The sequence below is a fragment of the Somniosus microcephalus genome, chromosome 11, assembly GCF_052327205.1.
Source record: "Somniosus microcephalus isolate GS21.2 chromosome 11, FLI_Smic_1.0, whole genome shotgun sequence".
Classification (NCBI taxonomy): Eukaryota; Metazoa; Chordata; class Chondrichthyes; order Squaliformes; family Somniosidae; genus Somniosus; species Somniosus microcephalus.
The window spans coordinates 33,049,999-33,063,466 of NC_140997.1; the positions used below are offsets into that span (position 1 = coordinate 33,049,999).

The 13,468-nt window shown below is 47.3% G+C and overlaps 1 protein-coding gene across 1 annotated transcript in view; it reads left to right on the forward strand.

Moving 5' to 3' along the window:
• The first annotated feature begins 3,791 nt into the window (after positions 1 to 3,791).
• foxj1b (forkhead box J1b) overlaps positions 3,792 to 13,468 on the forward strand; it is a 32,522-nt gene continuing 22,845 nt past the window's right edge. The window contains exons 1-2 of the mRNA XM_086000456.1: positions 3,792 to 4,060; positions 4,578 to 5,151. Of these exons, the coding sequence (XP_085856582.1) occupies positions 4,636 to 5,151 (516 nt within the window). The 5' untranslated portion in view covers positions 3,792 to 4,060; positions 4,578 to 4,635. The remainder of the gene's footprint in view (positions 4,061 to 4,577; positions 5,152 to 13,468) is intronic.

A 13,468-nucleotide genomic window follows, 5' to 3' on the forward strand; every position in this document is an offset into this window, starting at 1 on the left:
GAACAATGGCCTCGCCAGCGACACCCACGTCCCGTGAATGGATTAAAAAAACTGCTAAGGGTGATTCACATTTATTTAATATTGAGCTATATAACACATAGCTATTATTGAGACATGAGTGTCATGTTTGAGTCAATTTATTGACCAATAGTAATTATATGATCATGGTATTGTGTTCTAGAAATCGCAATGGATATTTGCAATACATTCTCTGAGATGATTGGCCCGACTAGCTACGTGACCAATAATTCTCTGGTTATTCTAACCTGGATCATTATAACTGGGTGGCATACATCGTACGTACACAATGACATGTCACCCACTGACCTGAGGTGTCATGTGTCAGGCTTGTGCTGGTCGTTGTGCAAGTGCATGTAATTGAAGTGACTTTGGATTTTATGGCTGTGTACTGGGATCCTTGTGTTGTGTTTATGCTGCTGTGATATAAGCTGCTGTGAAATAAATGTGACATGAGTATCTAAGTATAACAAAGGTATATATGTAACTTTGGGGATTCCTTAGCAAGCCTACTTAAACCATGATCAATTGTCCATGAGACAATTTCCTGGAAAATCACTCATGCTCCATTAGTTAACTGCAGTGAAATGTTATAGAAACGAGTTAAATCCCATGGCATTGCTCATAGGCAAAAACATTTTTAAATTCAAACTGAGTAGGTGTCAGCAGCTGACACTCTGAGCTTATTCTGAATAAATTTATTCTCAGGCTGCATCAGGCCCTGGTCTCTACAACAAGTCAAGTTTGAATTTTTATTTTTGAATTTTACTTAGTTCACCTTTGTTAGTTATATTTATTATAACATTTTAAATAGTTAGAATCATTTCAACTTGCGTAATTGTTCAGTTTTTGGTATGGATATGTATTGACTACCTTCTGTGTTTGTTCTGAATGTGATTCTTCCATCTGATTGGTTCCTGCCAACCACATGCTCAATACCATGGAATTAATATAGACCCATAACTAAACAATTTGAAGTACTATATTCAGACAGACAAAAAAAACAATAGAGGGAGCTAAGCACATTAAAAAAAAAAGTTACACTGACCTTTTTAACCAATTTCCTGTGTAAAACTTTGGCTTAAGCTGAAAATTATTTTTCCAAAACTGCAAAGTAAAACTATTGCCCAACTTGAAGCTTTAGGCAGATTTAGGGGTGGATCTTGACTCGTAGTGGGTTTAAACTACACTGATGCATTAATTGCCTGCAGAGTGAGGCCAAGGTGATTTAACAGCGTTAACACGCTGCCGGCTAACTGCCCATGCCAGGTGGGAAGCGGCTGCTGGCCTGTGGGAAATCGGATGGCTCTTGGCTGGCTACTGGCACTCAGTTAGGTGTGGGGAAGGGGGTTCTGGGGACATCTCATGGTAGGGAAGGGTGGGGAGTCTGGGTCAGGGGACGCCGAAACTTTCCTTGTAGATAACAACAACAACTACTTGTATTTATATAGCACCTTTAACGTAGTAAAATGTCCCAAGGCGCTTCACGGGAGTATTATAAGACAAAAAAATTGACACCGAGCCACATAAGGAGAAATTAGGGGAGGTGACCAAAAGCTTGGTCAAAGAGGTAGGTTTTAAGGAGCGTCTTAAAGGAGGAAAGAGAGAAAGAGAGGCTTCCTGGCCCCACAAAAAAAAGTAATAAAACTTACCTGTTTGGGTCTCTTCACATCCTGGTCCTCTTAAGCCTAGTGGAAAAGCCACAGCAACTTTCCCACTCAGGTCTGAGTTAAAATTGCAGCCTGTTCTGCATACTTATAGAAGGTTTCCTCCAGCTTTGGGCAAGTGGCTTAGCCGCCCATCCAGTATCCTACTTAAAGGTTGTGGTCAGCAGGATCCAGCGGGCTCAATGATGATAATAACTTGGCCAATTTTAACTGCCCACCCACCAGGATTCCACCAGGTGGGTAGGGTTTAAATTGCCCCCTTTAGTATCTAATAAATGTTCTGATGCCGAACAGTACATGTTGTTCCCAGAGGGTGGCAGCCTAGACAGTGTTGTGTGTGTGTCAGTCTACGGTCACCTTTCCTGCAAGCAGGGAAACATTTTAAAAGACGCAACAAAAATGAAAAAATTGAGGATTTTGACACCTAATCCATACACTATTAGACATTCTGTAAAAATCACACTTGATTATGACAAGAGTTATATGTCCTGTTCTAGAAATGACTAAGAAGTTGATAATTTGATATGCTGTTTGAAATGTGACATGCTGGTTAATTGGCATAAACCTTTGAAATGTCTAAATTAAAAAAAAACAAGATGAATAATAACTGTTGCCCTGTCTTTTTTTTCTGTGTTTTGATGAACCATTGCCTTCAGGAAATAACTGCTTGCAAACACTTTTTAATGTGTTTGCATGTGACATCATTGTGATGAAAATGACACACCACTCTTCTGACTTTTCCCTTCCAACATAAAAAGAAAAGGTTTGCAAAATACTTTATCATGAAGGAGCTGCCCCTTAAACTTGTCCCTTTACCAATGTTAAAACTAGGGTCCTTTTTAGCAGCCTGTCATTTTGGTGATCTCCAGGCAAACTTAAAAATAAAGAGCAAAAATGAGCCTCTGACATCTTACAGTATTTTGTCTCAAACACTGTGCAGACCTGTGGAAAGGAAGCTTGAAATTGTAAAAGCTAGTTTGAAAGTATAGTAGTCTAGAAAGTTTCATATTTTAGAAAAGGCTGGAAAACACCACAGCACGCCTGTCAACATCTTGAAAGTAAAACCCTTTATCAGATCTCCAAAGCAATTTTGATGAAAGATCTCCACACAAAATCAATGTTAGTCAATGTTTCTATTTACAGCTGCTGACCAGTCTGCAGTCTGAGTCCAACATGATCTGTTTTTTATCTTCAAGTTCTAACGTTTGCAGTTTATTTTTCTTTTTTATCACATTACATAAATATTTTATGAAATTTTATTGAAAATAAAGAAGACAGCCTCTTTCATTTTAGATTAATTTCCCTGCTATATTTGAGTAGAGCTAGATGTCTATTATGTCAAGAGGCCTACTACACACATGTGAGTTATACTTTAAATGTATCTGGCATCTGCCAAATTCATATGTCAATTATGCTTTTCTGGTTGGCTCCTCGCACATTTGAGCCAATCTAAAAAAAACATTTCATATTTGGAACCCCTCTCATTCACAGCCTCCCTCTTTTGGAACCGAAATTGTCCTTCAGATCTTTTGACTCACACCAATGAGCAATGCCATGGGGGATTCACTAGTAATTATAATGGAATAAATAGCCCATCTCAGTGTAACCAGAATTTGATGGAATGATTTGACTTGTATGCTCCAGGTAAGTCTGGCATCTAATACAGAGGGCCACATAAGTTTATTTAATTTGGGGGGATGCACAGTTAATTTGATTTAGATTGTAGGGATTGTTGGGAATCTGTAGTTTGGGGATGTCGTCCGTTAAGATGTAGATCAGAAAAGATGCCAGTGATAGTACAACTGGAGAGTTTGTTTGGGAATGTCTAAATTGTCGCGCATGCCAAGGACAGATTGTTTGGTGGGTCTTGTGCAAATTGGCGAGGTTGCCAGGGGGCAGTTCATTTGAAGGACCGGGATATGTACTTTTAGGGAGGATGGCAGACACAGTTCTTTGATTGGAAGTGTGCACTTTGCAGACGCTCCCTGAATTGCTCGGTGGCTTGCTGCTCTGTCTCGCGTCATTGGGAGTAGGGAAAGGTGAAACCTGGAAACCGGCGGCCAATCAGCTGCCTGCGATCTGTTTAAAGGCGTATAAAGTGCTTGAGCAGCCGTGTGAAGGGAGAGGTGACACTCTACCCACCCTGGTTTTATACGCTCGCAAGCTGTGCAAATGTAAACCCGTTTGATCAAACCATTAGGACTCAAGGAGGCATTTTTTTCTCTCTGCAACAACGGATTCGCTGCCAACTCCCTGCTAGGCATTTTAACAAATTGAAGGACATTTACTTTGAACTCGCAGATCTTCATTTTTGGGGAATTTTTGTTGCAGTTACTCAAGGATTTCAGAGCATTGCTGAAAGAAAACAGCGTCAGGTGAGACAGGGAACACTCGCTCTAAACGCAACAGGCTGTCCGTAAAAATAACAACTTATTCTGGAACCCAAACTCCAGTATGTTTAGTGGGAATGTGTCTTTGCGTTTTATAAATTCTGAATATTTGAGCAAATGTTAAGGGAAGGGCTTATAAAGCTCACGAATGATTGTTAAAGACATGAAATGTTAATTATTTTGCTATAATCCTGACTAGTTCCTTACCGCGCTGCAGTTGGAGGCAGTTTTCCTCGCTGTCTCTCTTATCCTTGCTTATATAAAATATTCAATGTATTAAAATAACGATGAAGCATGAAACTCAAGTCCATTGCCTCGCAATAGTCAAAAGCGAATTTTGCTCCAAAGTTTAGCAGGCTGTACTATTTATACAGTTCTGATTTACACAGGCTCGCTGCAGTCTGAATCCAGCATTTCCCTTTTGCATGTTTACAATTCTGAATTATTTTTCTTTTCAGTGTCACATAATTACTAAAGCTTGCTAATCCTTTCGATTTCACAGTTAGAAAGAGGGAGTGAGTGAAATCACTCGTTGCCAGTTCAGAACCTGACTGTAAACGATGCCTGTTCTGACCACGCCAGAAATCGCCACTAAATTTCAGGAGAACTGGATGATGCTTCATCCGGAGGACCAGGAGAACGTGAACGGGGCCGTGAACCTGGACGACAGCTTGACGAGCCTCCAGTGGCTGCAGGACTTCTCCATCCTGAGTGCGAATCTGGAGAAGCCCCCCACCGCCCACCATCACTATAAGCAGCATTTCCCGGGCACGGATGCCCCCGCCTCCCCTCCAGCCGGGGACACGGCTGCCACCGGCATGCCACTCAGCCTGGGCAAACCCACCTCGGCAGCCACCGGCACCAAGACCTCGATGCAGTCCCACCCTCCTTCCCAGAGCCCGGTGGAGGACGTAGATTACAAGACCAACCCCCATGTGAAACCACCCTACTCCTATGCCACTCTCATCTGTATGGCAATGCAAGCAAGCAAGAAGAGCAAAATCACCTTGTCTGCCATCTACAATTGGATCACCGATAATTTCTGCTATTACAGGCACGCAGACCCCAGTTGGCAGGTAGGTTGGGAGTGGAGAACTGTGTTCGAACTTCATGTCATTTGATATTGACGATCATTGGGTCTGATTCCTATTAATTTAATTCCTTCAACTTTTCATAATACACGCTGTTTGACATATAAACATTATTTTATAGTTAGAAGATCACTAACCATGTGAAAATATGTACTACTTTTTTGATAACATATTTATTTCCTATGCGTATACTTTCCAATGGTTTTAAAATGGGTTGAACGCCGCAGCAACAGGTGTAGTATGGATCTGGTGCGAGCGGTGGACAGTCTTACATTCTGATTGGTGCTTCATCATCCTTTCAAACTCAACTGAGGCTATCTAAACCCGATTTAGGGCAGACCTCAGGAGGCCGGCCATAAGTGCCTTAGCAGCCCGGTGTGTTGCTGGCGCCGTTTCTAAACACGGGAAAAACATAACTGCTATGGTTTTTCAACTTTGTGAAGAACGCCTGAGCGAACAATAATAAACAGGTACTGTTGTGGAAACCGGAGGATAGATCAGCCAATTGATGGAACAAGACTGTGGTCGGCCACTCCTCGGCTCCCTGGCACAGCACCCAAGTGCATACATTATTGTTTCAATATCGTGTGTGGGTTCAGTACAATAGCATGACATGCTGCTTATAAACTGATGGGGATAAAATGCAGATACAAGTTTTCAGTGTAGGCAAGACAATTAATGTAGCAGTTATGTTACTCACTGTTGCCTTTTTGTTGAATAGTTTTTACACCACTTGTTTTCACTGATGATGAATGGGAAAGAATCACATTAGCATACTTGGCAACCTTTCCTCAAGAAAAGTCAGCAGGAGGAAAGTATTTCAGCATGCAATGCTATGACATCATGGTATTTGTATATGTGCTGACTTAACTGATAGCACAACTACATCGCCATTAGTTCCATGTCTGGTGTGAGTGAAGTGGGAAAAGAACATTTATCCTGCATTATCCAACTGATTTAAAATGTAAGCATAGTTGTCTTCCTTAAAGAATATTGATTGGGAAAGCAAGTTATCAAGAGACTGGGGCATTCCAGCCTCTTAACTATACCGGGGGGAGACCAAAATTAGAGCCATCAATATAAGATAGTCACTAATAAATCCAATAGGGAATTCAGGAGAAACTTCTTTACCCAGAGAATGGTTGGAATGTGGAACTTGCTGCACAAGGAGCAGTTGAGGTGAATAATATGTAAGGGGAGCCTAGATAAATATGAGGGAGAAAAATAGAGAAGGAGGCTTTTCGGCCCATCGTGCCTGTGCCAGCTCTTTGAAAGAGTTATCCAATTAGTCCCACCCCCCTGCTCATTCCCCATAGCCCTGTAACTTTTTCCCTTTCAAGTACTTATTCAATTCCCTTTTGAAAGTTATTATTAAACCTGCTTCCACCACCCTTTCAGGCAGTGCATTCCAGATCACAACTTACTGCATAATTTTTTTTTCCTCATGCCGCCTCTTGTTTATTTACCAATTACTTTAAATCTGTGTCCTCTGGTTAGTGACCCTTCTGCCACTGGAAACAATTTCTCCTTATTTACTCTATCCAAACCCTTCATGATTTTGAACACCTCGATCAAATCTCCTTTTAACCTTCTCTGCTGTAAGGAGAACAACCCCAACTTCTCCAGTCTGTCCACATAACTGTTCTTCATCTCTGGTATCATTCTAGTAAATATTCTCTGCACCCAGCCTAAGACCTTGACATCATTGAATTGATGTCCAGAATTGACCACAATGCTCCAGCTGGGGCCTAACCTGTGTTTTATAAAGGTTTAGTATAACTTCCTTGCTCTTGTACTCTACGCCTCTATTTATAAAGTCAAGGGTCCCGTATGCCTTTTTAACAGCCTTCTCGACTTGTCCTGCTACCTTCAAAGATTTGTGTATGTTCACCCCAGGTGTCTCTGTTCCTGCACTCCCTTTAAAATTGTACCATTTAGTTTATATTGCCTCTCGTCAATCTTCCTACCAAAATTAATCACTTCACACTTCTCGGCATTATATTTCATCTGCCATGTGTCTGCCCAGTTCACCAGTCTGTCTATGTCCTCCTAAAATCTGTTGCTATCCTCCTCACTGTTTACTATATTTCCGTGTTTCGTGTCATCTGCAAACTTTGAAATTATGCCCTGTATACCCAAGTCCTGGTCATTTATTTATATATCAGAAAGAGCAGTGGTCCCAATACCGACCCCTGGGGGACACCACTGTACACTTCCCTCCAGTCTGAAAAACAACCGTTCACCAACTACTCTCTGCTTTCTGTCCCTTAACCAATTTCTTATCCATGCCGCCATTGCCCCTTTATTCCCATGGGCTTCAGTTTTGCTAACAAGCCTATTATGTGGTCCTTTATCAAATGCCTTTTGAAAGTCCATATACACAACATCAACTGCACTACCATCATCAACCCTCTCCATTATTTAATCAAAGAACTCGATCAAGTTAGTGAATAGAGGAATATGTTGATAGGGTTAGATGAGGTAGGATGGGAGGAGGCTCTTGTGGAAATGCCGACATGGACCAGTTGGGCCGAATGGCCTGTTTCTGTGCTGTACATTCTATGTAATACTTGTGTCTCCTTTTCCCCTTCATCTTTTTTTCTTGGCTTAATATTAAAATTGCCACAGCCCAGATTAATGCTTTGCTGGTTTTAATGTTGATTTATATTCAATTTCCATGTACGTTTTGCAAAGCTTTAGATAAAAAGTTAAAATTCATTCCCTCCCTTGTTAAATTGATCATGATGTTTTTAAGTTGTTTGTGAGTTGTCAAATCAGGTCATGAACATGATGAATATCATATGATGTTGACTTGTGGGCCTGTCCTCTATGCACTTATGCACAGTACAGTAAAAATTTATTTGCATTAAATGAAAACCAATTGTATGTAATATGTTCTTATCATCTAAATTAGCTCAGAGTCTAGCAGTTAATAACAAATATAAATAGTGATGAAAACTGCCAGTTAATCATGCTATTCAGATACTTGCGTGTATTAACTTTTCATGATTCAGTACGCCCATTCTTAATTATATTTTCTTGCACTTTCCAGTTACACAATGGTAATGGAGCTCATGGTATGTAAAGGATATGGAGGAGGGTGCTCCTTTCACATTGTGGCAATCTGCTCATTCCTAGAGCATAGGCGCTGTTAGCTATAAATGTTTTCCAATCAAAGGCTGTGTTGTCTCAGGCTAGATATGAACAAGGAACATTTATCCATTTTCCTTTTCTCCCATTCTAAATTTAGTACCTCACTTGTTCTTTTGGATCTTCTCTTGCCACTTTGGATTCTTCCATCAAGAGGGTGGACAACCTGCTCCCCGGCCTCTGCCGGTGTCGCTCTTTAGCTGACTATTCAAAAAATACTATACAAAAGAGTACTTGGCTTTCAACGGCAGTCCAAATCAGGCACTCTCAGTCAGGGGAATCATGCCGCTTCCGAGATCAAAATTAAAACTGAGCTTTGTAAGGTTTATCTTAATTAAAGACATTTAAAGCTGAGAAAAGTGCTCGCATGGTTTGTCACTAAACTGGAGGAGAAAATGGCAATTTAAACAGTTTGGATTTGATCCAGATTTTATTTTATGGGCAGTAATTTCACTCGTCCTTAATTGAGAGGCTCCCATTACTAAAGGCTAGTTGCTATGAGATCAGGTTTGGAGTTTACTGTTTGATCTCTTGTGTTTTGCCACAATTTTTATTTTATTAAATTTGCTACACGCCTGTATATCATGTGTCGATGCTCAAACATCAAATTTCATAAAGAGAGCATCCCAGACTGAGGTAGAAGTTTACAGCATTCAGAAGATAATAGGGTTAAATTCTGCTTTCCCCAAAATGTTTGTTACATATATAATTTTTGCTACCGTAATCTTTTAATAATCTGAAGTTCCAATTGTGTAAATAGAAATTATCTGAATTATCAGTGATATTAGAAACGGCAATCTAAATCTTGGCAGCTGTCCTGCTGGAGGATAATTTAACAATATGAAACAGCGTGGGTAAGCAGTATAATCATGCATATGTATCTATAACTGGACTTATTCCAGGGTCGCAGTTGTGATTATGCATTCCAGCAATGCTGCTTCTCTGCAATAGCCTCCTTGAATTGGGTGAGTACTCTGAGTGCTGAATGATCAATTAAACCATCTCAAACAGTGCAATTCCAACATCATTTCATTCTTTTTATGCCCATTATACTTTTGTGGGGAGGACGGTTAGAATAGTGATAAGGAAGAACCCGAATAGGGTGTTAGTTTTGCTGTAATGCAGAAAGTTTCTCCAAGGCTTAAAACCATACCATAGCTTGGAACTATAACTAGTTCATAGTAAAGTCACACGACCAACAGAAATACTTTCTGGGTTGTTTCAAGTGACTCTGATTAAGCTCAATTGGATTTTTTTTTGGTTTTCCCATCAATTCCCCCCGCCCGCCCCCCACCCACCAATTTTCTTTCTCTCTCTCTCTCTCTCTCTCCCTCTTCTAAACATTTTTATTTCATGGTTGGGTATGGTTCCATTGGCGCATGTTACCCTCTGGCACCATATCCAAGTGAGCATTATTCACGTGTATGTCTCGATAGGGTCAGTAGGCTATTAAGCTATGGCAACCCATTCCTGTCCCTAGATGATGACAGCGGATTTCCAACTGGAATGACTAGATAGTGATCAGGAACAGGAGCCCGAGCTGATTTTCACTCCTAATACAAAGGCACTGAGGTCAATTGTAACATCCATACTTTCGCCCTGGCTGACGTTAACCAATTCTGCATGGACTGGGGATCAAAACAAACCGTCTTGGAGTGTGTGACTCAGCTTCTCAGTGGATATACTTTGTGAGCATTTTGAGAAGAATGGATTCTACCGGTCCAGTCTCTTTATTAACATGGCAGGACACGTGCAGTTGCCTTTTGCACATGTGATCATGCAGTGGAGTTACTTGCGAATAGTTAAATGTCTCCATGAGTTAACGGACTAACAGGTGTTGTATTCCATCCAATTTCTCCAGTTTCCATGATAATCGAGTGGCTATGCACCATGGCATCCACTTCCATGGCTTTAGTGGATGTGTGTCCATGGCATCAATTTGTGATGTGGTGGGGGGGTGGGGGGAAGGGGCTGGCGGGATGGGGTGGGGGAAAGGGCTGGAGTGATAGGGTGGGGGAAAGGGCTGGAGGGATGGAGGAAAGGGGTGGAGTGATGGGTGGAGGGGGCTGGAGTGATGGGGTGGGGGAAAGGGGTGGAGTGATGGGGGAATGGGTGGAGTGATGGGGAAGGGCTGGAGTGATGGGGTGTGGGGAAGGGGTGGAGTGATGGGGTGGGAGGAGGGGCTAAAGTGATGGGGTTGGGGGAAGGGGCTGGTGTGATGGGGTGGGGGAAGGGGTGGAGTGATGGGGTTGGGGAAGGGGCTGGGGAGAGATGGGGTTGGGGGAAGGGGCTGGGGAGTGATGGGGTGGGGAAGGGGCTGGGGAGTGATGGGGTTGGGGGAAGGGGCTGGGGAGTGATGGGGTTGGGGGAAGGGGCTGGGGAGCGATGGGGTTGGGGGACGGGGCTGGGGAGTGATGGGGTTGGGGGGAAGGGGCTGGGGAGTGATGGGGTTGGGGGAAGGGGCTGGGGAGAGATGGGGTTGGGGGGAAGGGGCTGGGGAGAGATGGGGTTGGGGGAAGGGGCTGGGGAGAGATGGGGTTGGGGGAAGGGGCTGGGGAGAGATGGGGTTGGGGGAAGGGGCTGGGGAGAGATGGGGTTGGGGAAGGGGCTGGGGAGAGATGGGGTTGGGGGAAGGGGCTGGGGAGTGATGGGATTGGGGGCTGGGGAGAGATGGGGTTGGGGGAAGGGGCTGGGGAGAGATGGGGTTGGTGGGAAGGGGCTGGGGAGAGATGGGGTTGGGGAAGTGGGTGGGGAGTGATGGGGTTGGGGGAAGGGGCTGGGGAGAGATGGGGTTGGGGGGAAGGGGCTGGGGAGAGATGGGGTTGGGGGGAAGGGGCTGGGGAGAGATAGGGTTGGGGAAGGGGCTGGGGAGAGATGGGGTTGGGGAAGGGGCTGGGGAGAGATGGGGTTGGGGGAAGGGGCTGGGGAGAGATGGGGTTGGGGGAAGGGGCTATGGAGTGATGGGGTTGGGGAAGTGGGTGGGGAGTGATGGGGTTGGGGGAAGGGGCTGGGGAGAGATGGGGTTGGGGGGAAGGGGCTGGTGAGAGATGGGGTTGGGGGGAAGGGGCTGGGGAGAGATAGGGTTGGGGAAGGGGCTGGGGAGAGATGGGGTTGGGGAAGGGGCTGGGGAGAGATGGGGTTGGGGGAAGGGGCTGGGGAGAGATGGGGTTGGGGGAAGGGGCTATGGAGTGATGGGGTGGGGGGAAGGGGCTGGGGAGTGATGGGGTTGGGGGAAGTGGCTGGGGAGAGATGGGGAAGGGGCTGGGGAGTGATGGGGTTGGGGGAAGGGGCTGGGGAGTGATGGGGTTCGGGGAAGGGGCTGGGGAGTGATGGGTTTGGGGGGAAGGGGCTGGGGAGTGTTGGGGTTTGGGGGGAAGGGGCTGGGGAGAGATGGGGTTGGGGGAAGGGGCTGGGGAGTGATGGGGTTCGGGGAAGGGGCTGGGGAGTGATGGGTTTGGGGGGAAGGGGCTGGGGAGTGTTGGGGTTTGGGGGGAAGGGGCTGGGGAGAGATGGGGTTGGGGGAAGGGGCTGGGGAGTGATGGGGTTGGGGGAAGGGGCTGGGGAGAGATGGGGTTGGGGGAAGGGGGCTGGGGAGTGATGGGGTTGGGGGAAGGTGCTGGGGAGTGATGGGGTTGGGGAAGGGGCTGGGGAGTGATGGGGTTGGGGGGAAGGGGCTGGGGAGTGATGGGGTTGGGGGGAAGGGGCTGGGGAGTGATGGGGTTGGGGGGAAGGGGCTGGGGAGAGATGGGGTTGGGGGAAGGGGCTGGGGAGAGATGGGGTTGGGGGAAGGGGCTGGGGAGAGATGGGGTTGGGGGAAGGGGCTGGGGAGAGATGGGGTTGGGGGAAGGGGCTGGGGAGTGATGGGATTGGGGGCTGGGGAGAGATGGGGTTGGGGGAAGGGGCTGGGGAGAGATGGGGTTGGTGGGAAGGGGCTGGGGAGAGATGGGGTTGGGGGAAGGGGCTGGGGAGTGATGGGGTTGGGGAAGTGGGTGGGGAGTGATGGGGTTGGGGGAAGGGGCTGGGGAGAGATGGAGTTGGGGGGAAGGGGCTGGGGAGAGATGGGGTTTGGGGGGAAGGGGCTGGGGAGAGATAGGGTTGGGGAAGGGGCTGGGGAGAGATGGGGTTGGGGAAGGGGCTGGGGAGAGATGGGGTTGGGGGAAGGGGCTGGGGAGAGATGGGGTTGGGGGAAGGGGCTATGGAGTGATGGGGTTGGGGAAGTGGGTGGGGAGTGATGGGGTTGGGGAAGGGGCTGGGGAGAGATGGGGTTGGGGGGAAGGGGCTGGGGAGAGATGGGGTTGGGGGGAAGGGGCTGGGGAGAGATAGGGTTGGGGAAGGGGCTGGGGAGAGATGGGGTTGGGGAAGGGGCTGGGGAGAGATGGGGTTGGGGGAAGGGGCTGGGGAGAGATGGGGTTGGGGGAAGGGGCTATGGAGTGATGGGGTTGGGGGAAGGGGGCTGGGGAGTGATGGGGTTGGGGGAAGGTGCTGGGGAGTGATGGGGTTGGGGGAAGGGGCTGGGGAGAGATGGGGTTGGGGGAAGGGGCTGGGGAGTGATGGGGTTGGGGAAGGGGCTGGGGAGTGATGGGGTTGGGGGGAAGGGGCTGGGGAGTGATGGGGTTGGGGGGAAGGGGCTGGGGAGTGATGGGGTTGGGGATGGGGCTGGGGAGTGATGGGGTGGGGGGAAGGGGCTGGGGAGTGATGGGGTTGGGGGAAGGGGCTGGGGAGTGATGGGGTTGGGGGAAGGGGCTGGGGCGTGATGGGGTTGGGGGGAAGGGGCTGGGGAGAGATGGGGTTGGGGGGAAGGGGCTGGGGAGTGATGGGGTTGGGGGGAAGGGGCTGGGGAGAGATGGGCTTGGGGGGAAGGGGCTGGGGAGTGATGGGTTGGGGGAAGGGGCTGGGGAGAGATGGGCTTGGGGGGAAGGGGCTGGGGAGTGATGGGTTGGGGGAAGGGGCTGGGGAGTGATGGGGTTGGGGGAAGGGGCTGGGGCGTGATGGGGTTGGGGGGAAGGGGCTGGGGAGAGATGGGGTTGGGGGGAAGGGGCTGGGGAGTGATGGGGTTGGGGGGAAGGGGCTGGGGAGAGATGGGCTTGGGGGGGAAGGGGCTGGGGAGTGATGGGTTGGGGGAAGGGGCTGGGGAGAGATGGGGTTGGGGGAA